The 20,333-nt window shown below is 41.2% G+C and overlaps 1 protein-coding gene across 4 annotated transcripts; it reads right to left on the bottom strand.

Annotated features, from left to right (window-relative positions):
* Positions 1-1,215: 1,215 nt before the first annotated feature.
* On the bottom strand, positions 1,216-19,692 carry c12h5orf42 (chromosome 12 C5orf42 homolog). Of its 4 annotated transcripts, none has more exons than XM_020707668.2 (50): positions 19,428-19,692; positions 19,026-19,156; positions 18,761-18,896; positions 18,560-18,679; positions 18,227-18,459; positions 18,038-18,138; positions 17,805-17,961; positions 17,609-17,712; positions 17,354-17,536; positions 16,978-17,227; positions 16,660-16,863; positions 15,824-16,578; positions 15,520-15,710; positions 14,775-14,855; positions 14,525-14,680; positions 13,794-13,961; positions 13,478-13,709; positions 13,254-13,384; positions 12,945-13,162; positions 12,687-12,851; positions 12,387-12,534; positions 12,190-12,299; positions 11,957-12,094; positions 11,762-11,873; positions 10,313-10,607; positions 9,170-10,237; positions 8,751-8,881; positions 8,575-8,660; positions 8,427-8,488; positions 8,049-8,283; positions 7,630-7,974; positions 6,916-7,545; positions 6,663-6,835; positions 6,499-6,583; positions 6,342-6,423; positions 6,018-6,152; positions 5,746-5,814; positions 5,566-5,651; positions 4,952-5,162; positions 4,594-4,856; positions 3,942-4,032; positions 3,683-3,820; positions 3,567-3,600; positions 3,286-3,417; positions 3,025-3,202; positions 2,900-2,940; positions 2,671-2,826; positions 2,080-2,198; positions 1,714-1,973; positions 1,216-1,618 (listed from the first exon to the last, which is right to left on the bottom strand). In XM_020707668.2, the coding sequence occupies exons 2-50, from the start codon at positions 19,104-19,106 to the stop codon at positions 1,454-1,456; spliced, it is 9,444 nt and encodes a 3,147-aa protein (XP_020563327.1). In that variant the 5' UTR covers positions 19,107-19,156; positions 19,428-19,692; the 3' UTR covers positions 1,216-1,453. The 4 variants fall into 4 exon arrangements, with proteins under 4 accessions (XP_020563327.1, XP_020563325.1, XP_020563328.1 ...); XM_020707666.2 differs by having other exon boundaries at positions 3,025-3,205; positions 19,026-19,135; positions 19,428-19,691; XM_020707669.2 differs by having other exon boundaries at positions 3,025-3,205; positions 6,354-6,423; positions 19,428-19,691.
* Positions 19,693-20,333: the final 641 nt, after the last annotated feature.

Here is a 20,333-nt window from a genome sequence, read left to right on the forward strand (position 1 = left end):
CACGAACGCATACATGAACGTGTAAATGTGACTTTTGCTAAAAAATGTCCCTTATAAAAATTGTCCTCTGGAAAATGGCGCAAAGATTACGTTCATAGATTTGTTTGGATTATATTCCCAGTCTTTTACACATTCTGTTTTGCACATGACTGTGCAAAACAGTCAGATTATTTCTGCTTCTCTCAGATTAAATATAGTTGCAAAGACTTTCCTGTCTATAAGTACCAAATAAAAAGATTTTGGAATTTTTACTTCGTACACTATGATTTATAGAATACATTTTTGCATTTAAAGCTTAACTATGAAACAAAATTAACTTCTATCAACATGAAAGACTTGAAACAAAAATCATATCCAAGAGTAACAGTTTGGAGTTTGATTCCAATTATACATTTTTAGTTCTTATGTAAAAAAAAAAGAAAAAAAAAAGATTTGCAGCTTTAAAAATGGTTTTACACGCTTGCTAAAACATTTCCAGCCCTCAGAAATAATTTACAGGTCCTCAAAACATCTTTCACAAGTGTCACTCACAGATCTGCAGAAGAAACTAGTTACAATCATAGAGTTTGACATAAATGTATTGTTTAACCCTGGAGAACCCACAGTGGCTTTTTTTTTCTTTTTTTGTTGATGATTACCAAAATGAACAAACAAACAACAAAGTTGGGAAATTAACTAAAAAAGCCTAAAAGAAAATTGTTCTTAGGTCCTCCAGGGTTAAACTGACCAACTAAGCAGCATCTTTCTCCTGTCAGAAGTTACTCAATGTGCTTCCATTTAGGCTACTGTCCTATTAAATGGAAACACTGATTTACACTGATTTCTACAAGAGAATCTTTCCCTTTTTCTCTTATGTGATAACTTTCTTCATTCAGTTTGTCATGTCATTGCGATAAACACCTCATCCTATCCTTCACATAATTCAAATGGTATTTTTTATTGGCTTATGTTAAAGACAGCAGGTGAATCAGAATAAACATACCGCTCCATTAAAAGTGCATTTAAGTTTTGTGGAGGACCCAGAAATCTCATAGAACAAAAACATCTTTGTGAATTGAAAATTTGAAAGTGTTGTATACAAAAACTAAAAAGAAACTTCAAAACCTGCAGTAGAAAGTGCCATTCAGAGCACATGCAATGTCAAAGGTCACCAACCAAACGCCTTCTTTCCATGCCTTCTTTATTCCTAACAATAAACTGAGCCAAGCACTGATATCAAATTTATCATTTACAGTTTAATGGCTTAAAAATACATGCTCAGAATTTGCTCCAAAAAGGTCACTCTATTTGTATGTTTTGAAAATGCAAACACTTAACTGTTTAAACATTGGGGTTTGTGCAAAACTAAAGTACAGAAATACATGAAATAAATATATATATACAAATGTATTAAAATATAACATATTACATTAGTATAGGCACTTGACAAGACATTTTATTCTTCCTGTGTTGCTTAAGAGTCCACATCTGACTCTTCTGCAGCAGCCATTCTCTCTATAGCTGCCCAGTCTATTTTACTGAGGCAGCTGTCTGCACTCTCAGACAGATTGTCCAGCCAGTCTATCCCTGAAACTCCACGGGGATCATTTTCCTCCTCATCCACAAGCTCTGTGAGAACCTGAGAAATTATAAACAAAATAAAAAACACAGTAAAGGCCAGTTCGACGAGCATTAACATTTGCAACTACTAACTAAGTTTAATGACATTCTTACAAGGTCAGACCGCTGCAGCCTCTGCGGTCTATGAGGTCCTGAACTGTCCAATTCTCTTCTCCCTTCCACTTTAGGCAGCTCCCTGTGAATCCTTTTGTATATAGCACCCCCTCTTGAATATGTCTGGTTCAGTCGAGGTTCTCCCTGGTGTCCATCGTCTCTGGTTTCATTCTGGCTGGCTGCATCACTTTTAGGGAGCGTCTTACTGAGCATGCCGCGTCTCGTCACCTGAGACAGTCGGTCCCCTGGTAAAAGAGTCACTGAAACCCAAAATCCCAAAGTGAACAATTCATTTTTACTGAAAAAGATGTTAGCAATCCTTTAAAATGTGAAGTATTTTGATCAACAAAGATTTGAAAACAATACCAGGCCGATGAAGTCCCAGTCGTCTGTGAAGATCCTCTGAAGGCGGTCTTTCCACAGAGTGTGTCTGCGGGTGGAGCCGAGCTTTTCCCCTTTTGCCACTGACGGACACACTGTGAGGCCTGTAAGAAGATTTTCTTACGCTATTATGTCATCACAGTTTGGGATTTCTGATTACAGGACCATAACACCAATAAAAGATGCAACATCTATCGACAGTCTCCAAGGTTCATCAAAGAACCCAGGCTGACTTTAGCATAACTGGAAGCTTAGAAAAAGAAATCACTCCATACAAACTGATTCTTGCTTTATTGATATTTTTTTAGGATTACAGACACAAATCTTCACAGACTCCGTACCTACAACGGTTGCTATGATTTTTGTAGCATCCCATCTGCAAATTGACTTCAAAATTGTGCAACTGTAAATGAGATCCCTATTCACATAAATTTGTAGGTTGTTTTTGTTACCACAAGAGCAGCTCGACATATTTAGAATGACCATTAAAAAATGTTTGGAATTGTAAAAACTAATCAATAATTAACAATAAGGTGAAATTCTAGATCCCGATCACCTTACTGTGGTAGAAGATACCTGCTGAGCGGAGCAGCGGTTGACCACTTTTTGGACAGAACCTGAGAACCTTCAGTGCGTGAAGAACTCGCTTGGGTTCCCGGAGGAAGATTGAATTCACCGGCCAAAGACCAAGCCTCCTTCATGCGCTGGTCGTACTGCTCCAGAAGAGTGAGCCTTTCAAATGGAGATGAAGAGTTTACACACAGATGTGCCAAGTATTTTCAACAGAGCTGAAACACACACTTACTTTTCTTCATTTTCTCTGGTTTTCCGTGAGGCTGCTCGAGTCTATTGCAGAAGTGACAAACCAAATGGAAATGATCACAATAAAAGAAACACATAATCGGACATCAGTTCAAGAAGAAGCTTTACCCTGGATGGAGAGGCAGTGTAAGGTTTGTGTTCCTGCTCCCTCAGACGTGCTCTGTGTTTCTGATATGCAGCCAGTCGTTCCCTGTGTTTCCTTCTCATCCATATCCTCAGTTCATTCCTGTCCTCCCGGGAAAAAGCCTGTCCCTCTGACATCCAGCCACTCTGCTGCAGGTCTTGCCTGCTGGGGGGAGTCAGATTTCTCAGCCTCAGTACAAACGACTGAATCATGGACTAAAAAAGGGAAAAGAATTGATGCTGTACCTGTTGTGCTGCACAGTCTGGGATTCGAACAAATCCAGGTCGGTTGGAAATAAATATCCTTCCTTTAGCAGCTCGTCTAACAATTCCACCGTATCAAATAACTCGGATTGGCCCGGGTCAGCATCCGTCCACCTATAGATTTAGATTAGAGGGAATATATTGTGAGATACGAGGAGGTGAAGTATCCAAACTTATAAAACTCATTTAGTTAACAAATGATCTGTGCGTCTTCTCAAACGTATAGTTAAATGATATTAGGGTCTACAAAGACTTAAGCTTACTCATGAGATATCTCGTCTGCATCTGTAAAGTTATCTGTAAGTGAAGAAGAAACATGAAAAGTTGTCAGTTTCCAGAAAACAAAAGCGTGAGTTCAAGCTGATTTAAAGACTTCTACCTGGTGGTGAGTGAAAGGAGGAGGCTCCAGCTTCATCACTGAGAAGCAGGTCTTTATCGTCATGCTGTGTAGGGTTTTTATCAAGCTCTGATGCATTTATTTCAGCTGAAAAGGCTGGATCAGGTCTCTGTGTCCATGCTGTCAAAGATAATCAAGAACTAAAGCAAACAAGAATCTAGAAGGTATTTTTTCTGTATGCACAACACATTTGTGGCTTTCATAACAGCTTTTTACGAGTGATCAGGTGTTTAGGTCTCACCTTGCAGAGGAAGAGACAATCTGACAGTTTTCTTTGTTGCCTTGGTGGGCTTCACACTCGGTGAGGAAAGCTTTTCCAGGGAGTTCACCACCTGCACAAAAACACAGCAACAAACAAGGAATAGTCTATAGTAGGGCAGCACGATATGAGGAAAACTTGCGATTTACGATATTAGTGATGAATATTGCGATGGCGATATGACTTGCGATAAATGAACAAATAGCAAAATAACTAAATACATTATTTTCATTTCACTGCAACAGTTTAATTCAAATAAGAGTCAACAAAACTTAAATTATATTGGACCTTCATCTACATAGGTCTTTCAAACATCTAACGTATAAGGACTTCTTCTGATTGGTATTTGATGTAAATTTTGATGTAAAGGAGCTCATCCGATTGGTCAAATGCATAAATGGATTTATTTGATTCTTTAAATACTTCCAGATGCCAAAAGATTGTTTTAGCACATTTAAGATGACCATTTATGGCAATTTTCACCAACTTTTGCGATATGCATATTGCACATCTTGATATCACGATAACGATAAATTTGCCATTTATTGTGCGGGCCTATTCTATAGTTTTACACAAGAGTCCATTGATAAGCTCACACCAAAAAAGAAACGCTGCAAAAAACAATTTGAGCTACCATTCTGGATTTTACGAGGTCCGTCTCAAGATGATCCGCGATGTTCTGCAGCGCAGCAAGCTGGGCGTCCAGTACTGAGAGGCGTGAGGAGAACCCCTCAGAAAGGAGTGAAGGCGAGGCGTTCTGACGGACGCCACTTTGGTTCCTGATGGCTCGGCAGATCTCAGATTCAGGCAAGTTCTCTGTCATGTTCTGGGATGTAACCCTTTCTAAAACGCTTCTGGACCCACAGCTGCTTTCTGAGGGAGACTCCTCGGGCATTTCTAGTTCAAAAGAAAGATGTTTAAAGAAAAATAAGCCAACTGCTTTGCATTTGCCTATTATAGTATGTTAGTCAGTGCTAAGATATTTTAGAGACCTGGGGGAGTGGTGAGCGGCACACAGTTATCTGGAATTTGGACAGCAGAAAAGTCATTCCTGAGGACGGAGGTTGCAAGAACATGAAGCTGAGAAGATGTGGGCGAGGAAGGTCGAATGGAAGGAACGTCTCGTATTTCTGGAGCAGGACGTGGTGATCCATCTTCACCTTCGAAATCTAAAACACTTAGAAATTGGCGGCCAGGTGGACTCTGCAAGTCATGTTCAACAAAACAGAGAAGCTTGTTGAAAGGTTTTTCTATAGATTAAAAAATGAATATTTAAAAAAATATGTATAATAAAAGTTCATGGTGTGACAATAAGTCGCTATATTGTTCAAACAAACATTTCAGGTAATTGAATATAAACAACAGAAAATGTCCAAGAGCTCGTTTAAAGTAGGTCAAAAGCTAAACCTGGTTTCACATAATAGTATGTTGACTGTTATGGGGCATAAAGCATTAAGGTAAAAAGCAAGTAGATGGAAATATGAGAGAAAAACCTACAGTTAGAAATGATAACTTTTTCTGTCCCAAACTACTATTTAAAAACATAAAAGTTGCAGCCACAATGTTGAATTTGAACACGCTCCATCAAAGAAGAAGGCTTTCTTACGGTATTCGTCTCTGGTTGCCATGGTTGCTGCTCTCCGTCTCGAACAGGATCTTCATAAAAAATTTGGAAATTTGCTGAACTTGTTGCTAAGGGAAAACACACAAAAAGTAGATTTTCATTTTACTGTAATAAATGTAAACAATAAAAACAAAATGAATGTTTTCTCCTAAATTTCCCAACATTTTGGGCTGCCAGTCATCACAGAGGCTTGGACAGATATGGCTTTATCCACAAGTTGTGGCGGACAATCTAAGGAAAGAAAAAAAAATAATATTTAATTATCAAAAACTGATTTTATGGTCACGTTTATGCCGCGTAATTCTGACATGTCTGGACAAAAAAAGAAGTAAACCTACAAACATTTCAAAGTGTGCTATTTAAAGGGAAACAAAATAAAAGAATGTAGAAAATGGTTATCATTTCAAGGAGGTGGAAGTTCGTTGGTGACTGACCCGAGTCTGTGTTGGTGGACACGTCATAACACTCCGGGGGACGCTTACTTGTGGAAGCCATGGCTTGGAGCTCAGCTGAAGTGGAAAAGATCTTACCCAACAGTTTCTGACCGGTTAGGGAGTCAACTGTAGGTTCTAAGAGGGAAACCCCAACAACAGTTTAAGTGGAACTTTATTATGTTCAATGAAAACACACATTTTACTCTTGGGTCACCGAAAGATTTGCGTAAAAAAAGTCAAAAATATTTGTATTCAAACTGTTTTTTTCTTGATAACCAACGTTGGAAAAAAAACACAACGTATCTAATTTTACTCAAAACTTACGAAAATAATCACCTGGGATGTCCTGATCAGAGCGGATTTTCTCAACAACTGCAGGTTCCTCACTTGTAGGCAACGCTGGAGTCTAAACAGATTGAGAAAATGGATGTAAAGATCATTTAGAAAAATGGGTCAAACTTATAGGACTAAACTGTTCTACCTCTTGAGTAGGGATGATAGACTCATTTGGTCTAAACGTGACCTCAGATTTCCCCCCTTTTGCTTTTTCCTCTCTTCTTTTATGCCTTTAAATGACACACGATCAGTTGAATATTAAGGTTACTTAATTAAAAAATGACAGAAAATAAGTTAAAGTAGCTTTACCTTTTGTTGGGGGCACAGCTGGACGAGGTGATGGGCTTTTCAGGAGATTTTTGAACTCTGAGCAACTGAAGAGCAGTTTTTTCCAGTTCCTGTTGCCCAACCCCTAAATTCTGCAACTCTTCCTTAGAGATCAGACGGGTCGTATGGGTTGAGGGAACTGGCCGGGGTACCATCTGTGGTACATCCAAAAAAACTACATATAACTGTCGAACCAGAATGTAAAGAAGGTGAATTCCTAAACGTTGAAGCTTACCACTTTGGGCCCACGGTTGATCTGCAGAAGCTTGATCGGAGGCGTTTCCGTCACTGGAACTGGAATGAGTGCAGAAGGTCTAGAGAATGATGGGAGTGGTAATTTAGGGAAGGTGATGTTGTGATGTGGAGGTGGCTGCAGCTGCAGCAAGCGAAGTCCCTGAAACGGTGAAGGTGTATGAGCAGGAAAAGCAGGAGGGAGCTGCGGGGAACTGTGACTTTGGGGATGAAAAGTCCTGGAAGTTGATTTGTATGGGCGAGTTATTGGAGATGAAAATGTATTTCTGTCTTCCCTCCCTTTGTTGAAGTCAAGTTTAGTCTTTGCCTGAAAAGATCTGGGGATTTCCTGGTTTGCAGTGGGATATGCGTGTGGTTGAGGTGCCGGTGGATTTTGTGAAGAGGTGTGCTGGGACAGCAGAGGGCTGGAGAATTTTAGCAACCTCAGACCTAACATTGGAGGAGCAGAATCATTCTGTGCACCACCATGAGAGCTTAGAGGTACAGGCGTGCTCTGAACTGCACGCCTGGTGTTGGTGGTGGCCAGGAGTCCTTGTGAAGAGGGGATTCGTTTCCTGTTTTCCATCTGCTGAACATCTGGGGACTCTGCTTGCACAGAAAGTGGCTGCATTTCCTGAAAAAACAACAACAAAAAAACAAGCAAAAAAGTAAGTTTTGTTGAAACTATAGGAAACTTTTATAATTAGAGATGAAATACCTGATATTCAGCACCACTGATGCAGACATTGGACTGTGGATCTATGTTGGATTGATGCTGGTTGGCTGCGGAGGATGTTGTGGTCGTCAGTGCTGCAAACTGACATCCAGCATCATTATTCTTGAGGTCTCTGCAGCCTGGCTTTGGGACAGGTGTCTGAACTGCTGCAGAGACTGTAGATTGATTAGGTAATGCATCCTGGTCGGGGATAAATCTGGTGGCAGATGATGATATATCAGGGAGTAAGCAGGTCATGTCAGGCTGGGCCACAGAAGACGGTTGCTGGGCAAGTAGGTTAGAAAATGAAGCTCCAATAACCTCCCGCAGACTCAAGTAGTTGATGTGCTAAAACACAGAACACATCATTTTAAGTGAGAGCTAAAATGCTAAGTCCAATTCTTTCTTGTGTTAGTTCTTACCTGAACCAGTCTGAATAGGTCTTGACCCAGAAGCTGCCTCATGGGTGACGGAGTTGACGTCAGATTTAAAGTCGCAGAATCTACTGTGGGTTCCTCAGCTGTGGGGGTCTGAGGCGGGATTTTTGGAGGATCGATCACTGGATCTGAGCGCTGCAGATTGTTTGAATCAGGAGGTCTGGCCTGAACCAGAGTCTGAGGTTGGTTGTTAGGTTGTGCTTCTGGATGACCAGAGGAACTGTAAGTTATTAAAAATAAAATTTTAAGGCAAAACCTTTTTTGGGGGATCAGCAGATCCATAGTTATCAGAGCCAGAACAAGCTTCTTTTTTTTTGGCTTCATACCTACACTCATCAAAATTCAATTAAACTCAAAACTTACATGGAGGAACAGGGAACTTCTTCAGCCTTTCCTGACAGGTCAATCTCTGCCGGTTTTAATCTCTGGACGATAAAAAAACAAAAGTGTTTGTTTTTCGAACAGCCTAAATGACAGGCAAAAACTGATATGATTAAGATCTGGTCATTACAGTTTCAGGAGAAAAGCTGTTTGCAGTGTCGTCTTCTCTGGGACCGGACGATGGCAAACCCAAACATTCACTGTCACCGCCTTCGTCTAGAAATAATCGACATTCGAATGATGGTTTTTTTTGCAGGAGTCTCCATCACATCAGCTTAAAACAACCAAAGTAAATGTGTAGCATACTTTCTTTTTCTGGAGTAAGATTTAAGTCATCATCAGGAGTGAGATGTGGTGAACTGGCAGCATCCTGGTCAGCAGGCGGAGGGTTCGCCTGAAATGTTGGATGTTCCTCTGGTTCATCTGTATGAGGATCGCTAAAAAGGAAATTAGAAAGTACAATTTGTGGATGTCAAAGAAACTAATTCATTAAATATAAAAAAAATAAACAGATGGTTTTTCTTTGTTTCTCATGCAAGCAACTTTCCATTCTGATCCTCTAAATTTTATGAAATGTGTGTTTTCAAACCCTTTTTGAGTTCTAAAACATGATCAATTAAAAAAAACTCACAAAGCCTTGTTTTGAATTTTGAATTAGGTTTCCTTTTCAAGTATCCAAATAAATCTTGCTATGGGTATTCTTATAAATAAACTGTTTTAGTTACCCATCACTGATGCTTTCTTGATGAAAATCCTGATCTGGAGCACTGTGGGCTGATCCAGGGTAGCCTGTATCAACACTGCTCTCCCTCTCAAGCTTCCTCTCCTCCCCAGGCTGCAGCACAGGGGACACAGTCAGCTGCACCTCTGGAACTTGGATGTGGGAGGCGTAACGGTCGGTCCCCAGCACCGCGTTCAACTCCAGCAAACTCAGGGAGGTGAGAACAGCAGGTGCTGAAGCCCTGACACGAATCATCACTCCGTCCCCGGCTCCTCTCCCTTGTTCTTTCTTCTTTTTGTCACGGAGCCCAAACGGCACCCCTCTGTCGGCCCATCGCACCATCCACTCCAGCAGCCTGCCGAGCTTCGGAAACCGAGCCTCCAGTTTGGGATCTAGGCCCTGCTGTAAGTCGGAGACAGTCTGTACAGATGCTGAAGAGTCAAATGGGAGATTTTCTGGGAGCTGATCTGCTGTAAAAGCATTCTGAGCAGGGCTCGCTTCAGAACTAAGAACTGATCCATCCCCCCTCCTAAAAGATGCAGAGTTTTGTTTCCAGAGGCCAAACAGACCTCTCTGTTGTGGGCTTCTCTGATCAAAATGAGAACTGACAGAGAGACAGTCCCTGGATCCAGGAGCTTCAGTCCACAAAGACGATGCCTGCAGCTCAGGAGTTATACTTTCACTTAAAGGCCTGTAGCAAGCCCCAGCTCTGAACAGTGGTGCATCACTGCCCGAGTGTTTCCTCTCTTTTTGACGCCGATGAATGGTGGTAAGTATATCAAAACTCAGAGAGTGCAACTCCTTCTCCCTCAGCTCAGAGCAGAAGCTCTTCAGCAAAGGCAGCTCACTGCCAGAGTCCACTCCAAGACAGCTACCCCTCTCTAAAACATAACTTAGAAAGAGCTCCAGAAAATGAAGATACTCGTCATCCTCCAGCTCAAACTCCCAGGACCCAACAGTTGGTTGGAGCAGCTGCTCCTTCTTCCTGGCTTCTCTGAGACCCTGATCTTGACCACTACCAATCTTAACATCCGTCTTGATTTGTTCTGTTTTCTTCTTTGCTTTTTTGCTTCTAAAAAAACAATAAACAACAGAATAAATTACACACATACACCTTACAATGATTGCATTTGTACTTTCTGACTACCTGGATCTGGAATGTCCTTTAGACAAGTTTGTATCAGATGTTTTGCCTGCTGTGTCAGCATCACTGCACGCTGGCTGGAACTCGCAGTCACTGAAGGTTCCCTGATTGGTACCCAGTGACGGCTGCCTTGGTGTGCCTGTGGCGCATTTGCTCTCCGTGTCTTCCTCTTTCTCCCACAAATGGAGCACGGGGGGAGTCAAGTGTCTTTGCAATCGCTTCAGGTGTTTCCTTCTTTGTCTGAGTTTTCCTTGAATCAAACTCGTCATCGGCACATTTGCTTCCTCTTCAACTCCATCTACAGAACAGGGAAACGAAAGGATCACCTCAAACTAACGCTTTGATCACAATGCCTTTTAGAAACAAAAAATGCTTAAAAGGTTTCAAAAACGCAGCTTAAAGTAAAAAAAACATCCTTATTAGGTAGAAATTTTGAGTTTAACAACTCAAAAAATAGACAACAGTTTAGATTTTACACTATAAATTGAAATCTAAAAGTTGATACTCGAATACAAACTGTTGAGCTTGAATCACTGAACTTTCTGCATTTTAAGGATTTTATTTTTCTCTCATTTTCAATCCTCATGCCCTCCTTTCACTACATCCATCTTCCTCTAGCTTTCTTTCCTGGTACCTCCAACCTTCTTTTACCAACATTAGCACTGTCTCTTCACTTAAGGTTTCATCATTTATCTCCAAAACATCTAACGTGAGCTGTTCCTCTGATGGATTCATTCCTGATTCTTTCTATCTTCATCACTCCTTCTTCATATTTCTTTTCATTCTTGCTGATCCTCTTGTGTCATATCACCTTCCTCCACCCATTCCAATGATTGCCCACCTCTTTCTAACACTCTCCATTCCTCTGGACAGTTGACTGTAACTTTAAAGTCCTTCACCTTCTTCTCCTCTGCTTGCTGTGATCTCACCGTTCCACTCCTACTCTTCTCATTTCCACACAGATTCCATGTCTTGCTGCTGCTGATCTTCGTTTCTCTCCTTTCCAGAGCAAACCTTCACCTCTGTAGCAGTTCTTCCACCTGTTCTCACTACAGATCACAATGTCATCTGCAAACATCACAGTCCACAGAGAGTCTCGTCTAACCTCATCTGTTAATCTGTCCACCATAGAAACAAAAAGGAGCTCAAAGCTAGACCTTGGTGCCTTCCCACCTCCATCTTAACTCCTCTGTCTCACCTACAGCACATCTCACCACATCTTCCAGCTCTTATACATGTTCTGCACAACTCCAATGTACTTCCCTGCCACTCCCGACCTTTTCATACAAACCACAGCTCTTCTCTCTGTATCCTGTCAAAGCATCTTTAAAGCAGTGAACTGTTGCTCACTTCTGACATCATTGCAGCTCTCACTACTCGTTCCCTTAACTTCATCAGCTTTATTCCTCTGTAACAATTTCATATGTAGTTAAATTAGGAAACTGACTGTACCAAGAACAGTGCACTGCCTCAGTCTCTGCAGCAAAGAGTTGTACTTCTCCCTCAGAGGTACGCTGACAGACTCTTCCTCCTCTGGGAAGGTTTCCACAAGTGTGTCTGCTACCTGTAAGAGAAAAAAAAAAACCTAATGATGACAAATGTGCATTTAACTTTTTCCTACAAGTTTAATTTGATTGGGAATGCCACCATAGACAGAGGAGGTAGGTCTGAGACTAGGCTGAGCACTATGTCCTGAAGAATTTCCTCAGCATTGAGGAAGTGAGAGAAGGGCAGAAGACGACGGGCCCAGCGGAGAGCGTCCACAGACAGCGAATCCAAGTCCGACTAAACACCGAAAAACATAAACAATTGTGAACTTTGATCAGCTGTAGGGGGGTGATCACATCCTCATGTGAGGGTCTAAAACACAAATGTCGTACTTGCTCATCTCCATCATGCCGTCTGGAAAGCTGAAACCTTCGGCAGTGAATGGAGAGCTGATCCCTGACATGAAGCATCCAGCATAAAGCACACAGCTCCCTAAAACAGTCTTTTAACAAAAATATATTCAATTTGTAAAACATTCAAAAAGATTTTTGATTACTTTAATCACTGATCAATACAACTGATGCATTACCAATAGTATGAATAGTGTCACTGTCCAACTGGGGGTCTTTTTTGGCCCTTCTTTTGAAGTATCCACCATGAGCTATCAGCTTCATCAGCTCCTCTGGAAAACTCTTTTCCTCCACTGCAGCAGAGGGATACGCATACTTCTTTTTGATCTGAAACAAGAATAGATATGAGAAATCAAAGTGTTTAATGCCCAGCTATAATCATCAAACTTAATTTTGGCCTGGTCTGACATTATTTTGAAGTTTTCTTTGACTTTTTGCTTCTTTTTTTCTTTAAATAAGTGATCCTTGTAGGGACAAACCTTGTGAAGGATGTGTCTGGCACGGCCCAGCCGACTGACGTACCACTGGGCAGCAGGATGGCAACAACAAGCAGATCTCAGAAGCAACAACAGTCTTTGGAGAACTCCAGACACTTTCTGGCGACATGCAACCTCCGGAAGTTGCCCCGCCGTTCCCCATGGGTCCTGAGTTTCCCAAATAGTCAAAAGTTTTTTTTTTTTGTTTTTGTTTTTTTCACACATGTGAATGTGTTTATGGTAATATATTTTAAGCAGTACCTGTGTGTTGGGAGAGGGCTGTGGGCAATACAGAGGTGGGGAAGGCAGGTACAGCCCAGCAGGCACCAAAGCAGGCAGAGAGGAGCACATGTCTTTTGCTGCGTCCAGCAAGGAAGACAAGAAGGTGGAAATAATATCGACTCCTGCCATGACAGAGGCTTTCAAAATCTCTTGAATGGAACTTTGCAACAAGTCCCAGTCTTCTCCTTCCAAAGGCTCTTCAGGAGCAAAATTAGGAGAATCAACAACAACAACAAAAGTTAGATAGTTGTCCCCAGGAGTCTTTTAAAGATGATAAATCCGTCTTACCTGTAAAGCTCTTCTCATTGCCTTTATCTGCGTGTTCCTGAGAGTCCGATTTCAGAAGACACTCCAGCTCAGCCTGAAAAATGCTTTCTGGTGTCAAAGCTTTTGGCAGTTGGAAATCCTTTCTCCTGAGCCTGTCACCAAGGAAACCGTTGAGGAACAGAAAATGAAAACACAGACCATATTGTCATCCATTTGTTCCTTCCGTAGAATATCTTTAAACTCACCGACTGAATTTGAATTTTTCTGACCCGTAGCAGGTATAAGCCAGGCTCAGAGAAACGGCAGTCTTCCAGTCTCCCAGATGATACGCCATCCACACAGCCTCAGGGAGCAGCCCGCCAAGCAGGAGCAGATCCTGGGCATAGTCCACTGTCCAAACCTCTGACAGATGTTGCTGTCGGACAGCTCTGGCCACTTCCTCCTGGCAGAGCAGCACCAAACGCCCAACGTCTGGGCCTAAGAGAAAATTTTACTATGACTTTTAAAATCCCTAAAAGAATTTTAGCTTTTGAGATGGTGCAAATTGTTTGGAAGCATAACCGTGAGGAAGATGGAGTGGGGGGAGCACAGCCACATTGTGAGCAGGCAGAATGAAAAGTGACTGATTGGTGAAGTAGGAAGCCATGAATCTCCCGAGGCTTTGAACCACCGCAGAGGCTGCGTCACTGTGAAGGTCTGTTGGTATCCATCGGCAAGGAAGAGAACCTGCTGCAAAGAACCAAAAGAATATGTTCGATTTTTGCTACTTTACTGTGAATTTATAATGGTGGCTTTCTGAATTAACGCATATCACATTAGATACTTGGACAGCTCTAGATTATCGGCATTTCTACATCATTCTAAAGTCAATTTCATTAGCAAGTGGTCAGAAAAACCTTTGATAACTTTGTGACAAAAGTATTCTAAAATAAAGTCCTACTTGAATGTGTTAGTTTTTTTTTATGAACTATTTTATTCATTAAAAACACAAAGTTTACTATTCGCTAGTCTGGAACAAATTATATTTTATAAATGGGATTAACTGCAGGATAGATTTACCATATCAGGATCAACAGGGGACATTTGTGTTCCAAAATTCAATTAATGCTCATCCCATTGTCAAATGTTGTGATGGAATGCTGGCTTGTGTGTCTGGACAATGATTTAGAGCATTTACTGTTTAAGGGTGTTGTTAGATGAAAAAGTTGCATGAAATAAAACAACTGCCTCGATTTATTTTTATATACTGAACTTCAGGCAATCAAATAGAAAACATAAATGATATGACGAACTTGTCCCACGCGTCTTCTGGAGTCCAGATCGGAGCAGAATGAGCTGGGCCATGTGGTCTCCCATCTCTTGCGCTTCTCTCAGTTGGTACTGTGATAGCAGACTATAAAGGAGTGCCAGACAAAGCCGCGTCTCTTGAAAGACGCTGCGATAAGAGCCTCAAAGAATGAAAGAAAAAGAAAAACTTGATCCTTTCAGGCCAAACAAGACTGCAAAGTAGAAAACATTCAAAGCCAACAGAAAAGTTCTTACTTTTGTTGATCTCCTGAGAGATTTGTACTCGCCATGCATGAGCACTCTTTTGATAAAGGCCACTCAGGAAGAGATGTTCACCTGGATGTGGAGTTAAAATACCAGTAATATATAATAAAACTGTATTTACATCAAACAAAATGTGCTTGGCCACACTGAATTCCAGCTGTGGAGAATAATCCCAGACATCTCCAATGACCCACATACATGTTTACATACAAGAGAAGTTGTGAAAATCTACCAGACTGTTTTCAAATCTGTCTATTGCAGCTTAAGTTTTACTTTCATGTTGGTCTTTAATCTAATTAGTATAATTTCATTTTTCAAAATATCTCAATGGACGTCGGTAAATAACAAAGCTTAAGCATTCTGCAAGAAACTCAGCTTTTTTGTTTCTTAATTTGTTGCTTAAAGTGAACATGTATTAGCCTTGTCGTCATTGTGTTTAAAAAAAAGGGAGTGAAATTATTAAAATGTGTATATACGTGTTAGTTATGTTAAAGAAATCGATGGGTTTTTATCTGTTTGCTAAAAATCTGACAGATGATGCAAAATAACACAGAGAATGCATTTGGATTTTATTTTGATAGTCTGTTCATTTCTTTATAGTTAATATTTTTTTTTATTATTAATAAATTGGTGGTGTAAATTTAGAAATTTCTATTTGCAGCTTTTGTTGAAGCTATTATGCTGCCTAAATCAGATCATTTACTTTCATAATAAAATGATTAGTTGTCCATCAAACCTTGACAGTTCAGCAGTGCAGGGCCGTCCCCCAGCTTTTCTCCTGTTGCCTGCAAAGATGTTTGGACCTGAGACATAATAAGAGCCAGCCTTTGCTTTTCCTCCTCTAAACCGTTACAGCTTTGAATGGTGTTCAGTTCCTCTGCATACTTTTGGATGACATCATACAAAAGCTGCCACACTCCTAAAAGTCTGCCATTAAAAAAAAAAAAAAAATAGAATTATAAATTTACGATTGGAATCTCATAATCTCATAGAACTCTTTGCCTGTTATTCATGGCTGATCTCAGACAGACTGCCTTTACCTGATGGAAGGTCTTGGTTTAACAAGTTGAGGCCATTTTCCCTCCTGCAGGAAATGAACGTGATATACATCTGAGAGCCACACCTGGGGCTGAGAAGGGGATTCCTCCTCAGAAGACCAGACAGCTTTTTGCTCTGAGGTGTAACTCGTGTCAAGAGAGTCAGAGATCATCTGAATAAGGAAAATGATTCTGGACAGACTTTGGGAAGAAACCTGACAGGTGCCAGTCAGGTGGGAGTCGGGGTGAGGGTTCAGCAGAAGACGTACAATCCATTTACTGAACTCCACCACTAGCCTCAAGCAGCGTGGTCCCTCTGAAGGGCTACTATCCCAAGGAAGGAAAGATAAAAGAGCTTTGATGAGGTGCAGGAGGCGAGTGAAAGCCAAGGTATTACTTTCTCCCGAACGACAAGTGGGATCGGGCATCAAGTGGAGTAAAGCTGCAAACTGAACCACACAGCAAAGCAAATGCTTTAACAGAAGAGCTCTATGCTCCACTGCATCTCCCAGGGACAAGCCAAAAGCCCACACTGTTAGCAGCCTGCTATGGATCTCTCTGAGCTCACGACGAAGGGAATTCTTCTTAATGTCCTCACCATCTTGGTCATAAACTTGCCCAGAGAGGATTTTTTCACTACTGTGGGTTTTTAGGGCATGAAGAGTGTCAAACATCGAAGCAAACTCCAAACAACCTCTGTCCCGGACATGAGAACCAGCAGGAATTCCATCTAAATCAGACTCCTCGTCAAAGAGAGCCTAGAAAAACACACAAAAGAGAGTATTAATCCATCAAATCAAATCAGCATCTAAATGACTAGAATATAAAACGGAAGAAACCTGCACGCTTTCAAGAAGCTCCGCAGTTCCACCCGATCCTGGTCGGTTCTGCAAGAAGAGCGGCAGCTTAGATCCATTAGTGACTGCAGCTGAAATGATGGAGTCTGTCATGGTTGGCCGGTCTGGGAGTGTGGCTTTGAGCTCTTCAGAGCTGCTGTCCAGATTCAAGTAGCAAACAGAGTCCAGCCACGCCTTCACATAACCCTAAAGCGGTAAACACGGACACAAAAAGGCCAAAAAAAGGTCAATTACATCTCAAAAAGACCCAAAAAAAGCTCTTTTTTAAAAGACAAATTAAAGGTTTCTAAGTCAAATCACCTTTGATCGATCTAGTTTGCAGCTAGTTGCCTCAAGATCCTTGCGTATGTCTTTCAGGAGAGTTTTTAGTATCAGGGCAGGGGAAGGCCTGTCTGGCAATCTCATAACTGTGGCCATGTAACCATCAGATACGATGAGATAAAAAAGCCGTGGATGCCAGGTCACAGAATACCGCTGCCTTAAGATGTCGCGCACCGACATGCTGGAGCTCGACAAAGATGCTTCACCTTTACGTGCAGACATTGGCGGCCTTCAGAAAAACAGGAAAAAAAGAAAAGTTACTCACACTGGATTTATACCTCATTTACGCTTAAGATACATTTTGTAGATGAAATCAGAAAAACAAATATTAAAATGTGTTAAGAGGAAGATGAACCTGTAAGTGACAAGTGGATGTAAGGGCAAAAAGTGTGCAGGACCAAAGTCAACACTGCAGCCAGAGCTTGTCAGAGAGAGAAGTCCCCCAAGACGAAGCAACACAAGAAGAGAGCCTCTTTTCAACATGCAGCCTAAAAAAAGTCCTCCAGGTGACCAGCTGACACTGCCAACCCAGTAAGACCTGAAAGAGAATACCAGTCAGGATTCACAGTGAAAAACATCCATTCTTCTTTTAAATTGCACGTATTCTGACCTTATGTACTTGGATGGGATGTCCACTTTCTTGCACCCACATCCCCCAAGACTACTTGATATCGAGATGAAATTCTGTGTGCTCACAAAAAGTACCTGCGTAGCCTGAACAAGAAACGTTACAAAAAATCATTCTGACGGTTCTGAAAATTAGGGAAGCAAAGAAAATTGAATTACAATGTTTAAGAAACACCCACCTGAGGCTTTCTCTGGTTCAGGACGATGGCTAACAGCTGGCCATCCGGCGAGAAGACTGGCACCAAAGCCCCTCTGGACTTTACTGGCTGACATGGAGGGGTTAGACGGGGCAAAGGGTACTTCTTGGTGACCCAGTGAACACTATAACGCATAAAACTATATAGAAAAATGTCTCAAGTTAACGTGATGTTCCACTGAAAGTTCTTTATGGTACAAAGAACGGTTTACTCACCCCACAGATTGGCCTTCTTTCCACTGAATTTTAAGTATAGTAGTGATGAGGTTCTCTCCAGATGTGAAAACAAACGCTGATAAACAAATGTCACCTACTACCTGTAAGAGTTTAGAGGAAGATTGAATGAGAAATATTCTACAACAAAATTCTAAAAAAGAAAACATGTATATAAGTCTCTTTACAAACCTCAGTTTTGACAAAGATGGTGGTTTGAGATGCTTCTTTGTCGCTTGAAGAAGGCAAGATGGTGTCTACAGGAGCCTGTATGAGCACCCAGTGTCCTTCAACGGGGCCGTCCCGCAGGCCTGCCAAAACCCTGGAATCCATGCACTCCCACAGGAATACTTTGCCACTAGTGGCTGACAAGAGGACACGCATCCCATCACATGAAACTTGGAGAGAGAGCTTTGTAGATGTGCCTGTAAAATGCAAAGAGACATTTAAAATGTATTGCTGTGATTAAAAGGTTTCAAGGGAAAAAAGTATGCATTTTTTTCTGTTAATTAATCCATTTTATGCCTTGAGATGAAGTGATCATCTGAACTACTTCAGGGACGGCGGTGGCAGTCTTCAACAAATCCTTATCTCTGTTCCACAGAAACAGTTCTCCTGACATGAGAAGTCCACAGAGCCACAACCCTGGTAAGCAAACAGAGATGTGAGGATGGAAGATCAGAGGTGGCCATCTTTCAGAGTCTTCAGTGAACCCACTAAACCCACCGTTACGAGAGGAAGCCATTGTCACCACATTGTTGAGCAATGGATGAAGTTTTGGTGTCTTCTTCTTGGTTCGACCGGACACCATGTTGATCTCACTGATCCGCCTGTCATCTAACACAAACACAGACTCCTTTTCCTAAAGTAAAACAAAAATGTTTACAGTCACTTTATTAAAAACAAAATACAGCAGTATTTGTACTTTATTTTGTCATTTTTAAATACTATCTCAGCTTTAGTAAATAGATTTCATTGTATTGTGAGTTACCTGCCCGAGCCAGCAGAATCGTGGCCATGGTTTCTTTCGTTTGATGCTTGATGACAGAAGAACCTCCAGCTTCAGCTCCATCGTTCAGAGACAGCATCAGTACTCTTCCACTGAAGTGCATTCAAGAACAGCTGCTTATAAGAAAGAAATCACTTTTATGCTAATTTACTAACAGCACCAATTCTAACTGTAAAAGGAACATCTATTTAATCCCAGTAAATCCATTTAGACACAATTACAGACGCCAAGAATACCACCTTATAACAACTAATTGAGGCAGAACCAGAGAATAATCGTTAAGTTATAGAGTTAGCTACATAGCTAAATGCGTTAGGTCGCCTTGGCCTGAGTTGGTGCTTTAAATTATAATTTAGGCATTTTAAAGACATGGGATTTACTCACAGGCTAAATGCAAACCCGTTCGTTGCGCTAGTGGCAATGTAATGACCAAAAATGTCCTTTTTTTTGGTAAATAATCGTGAAAGTTCGAAACTCCCTCTGCTTGAATTTTCAGATTTTTTTCCCATGATCCTCTTGGAGGAAGCTTTGTTGGGTTGCCCTAGGAACGTAACTACCTATGAGGAAGCCGGTCAGACAGAAAAACAACAGATCCCTAATAAACCTATAAAGTAGTCAACATTTTAAATAAATAAAACCTCTGTTTTTGCCATTTCTCTTCTGCTGTTTTGTGTCTCCTTTGTCTGCTTTTATTGCCGCTTTTAACGGAACAGTGAAATTATGGTTGCAATAGCACGTTGTCTCCAGCAGGTGGCAGAACACCACAAGAGAAACTGTATGCAAGCATGTGAATGAAAACCTGTGATGGCTAAGCTGAAAAAACCTTATTTACTGCTTAATAAATGATGTTTTCATTGGTAGTCACAGAATTTATCTTTGTCATTTTTTACACAGCTCTATTAATTATCTCAATGTCTATTTGCATTATGTGATCTTTCTCACTTTTGGTTTGTACTCCTTAAGCAACATGTTCTCTGGCTGGCTGGTTACACAGAATTATTAGGTCTGCCTGAGGCCCCTGCTGGTATTTAATTACCCCTGCAGCCTCTTCGTTTCATCATGACGGAGATGACGGCTGCCATTGCTAATAGGTGAAAGAAGGAACTTCTACAGACCTTAATTGGTTCATTTGCCTCTCCCTGCCAGGCACAGATGGAGCTCTTTATTACTGTCACTGCCAGGTTCATTCTGCTCTGATGAGAGGTGTCTTAAGAAGGAAAGGGTAGCATGACATGGACAAAACAGAGGTATCTGCCTGAGCCATCAAGACCCTTTATATACACAGTTTCA

Source organism: Oryzias latipes, chromosome 12 (assembly GCF_002234675.1).
Source record: "Oryzias latipes chromosome 12, ASM223467v1".
In the NCBI taxonomy this organism is placed as follows: Eukaryota; Metazoa; Chordata; class Actinopteri; order Beloniformes; family Adrianichthyidae; genus Oryzias; species Oryzias latipes.

Excerpts from the sequence above, each read along its gene's own strand:
- c12h5orf42 (XM_020707666.2), bottom strand. The coding sequence starts at position 19,106 with ATGGAGCTGAAGCTGGAGGTTCTTCTGTCATCAAGCATCAAACGAAAG. Across the intron at positions 17,713-17,804 it reads TGAACCAGAGAAAGCCTCAG|GCTACGCAGGTACTTTTTGT; the intron begins GTGGGTGTTTCT and ends TTTCTTGTTCAG. Across the intron at positions 16,579-16,659 it reads AGCTTCTTGAAAGCGTGCAG|GCTCTCTTTGACGAGGAGTC; the intron begins GTTTCTTCCGTT and ends GTGTTTTTCTAG.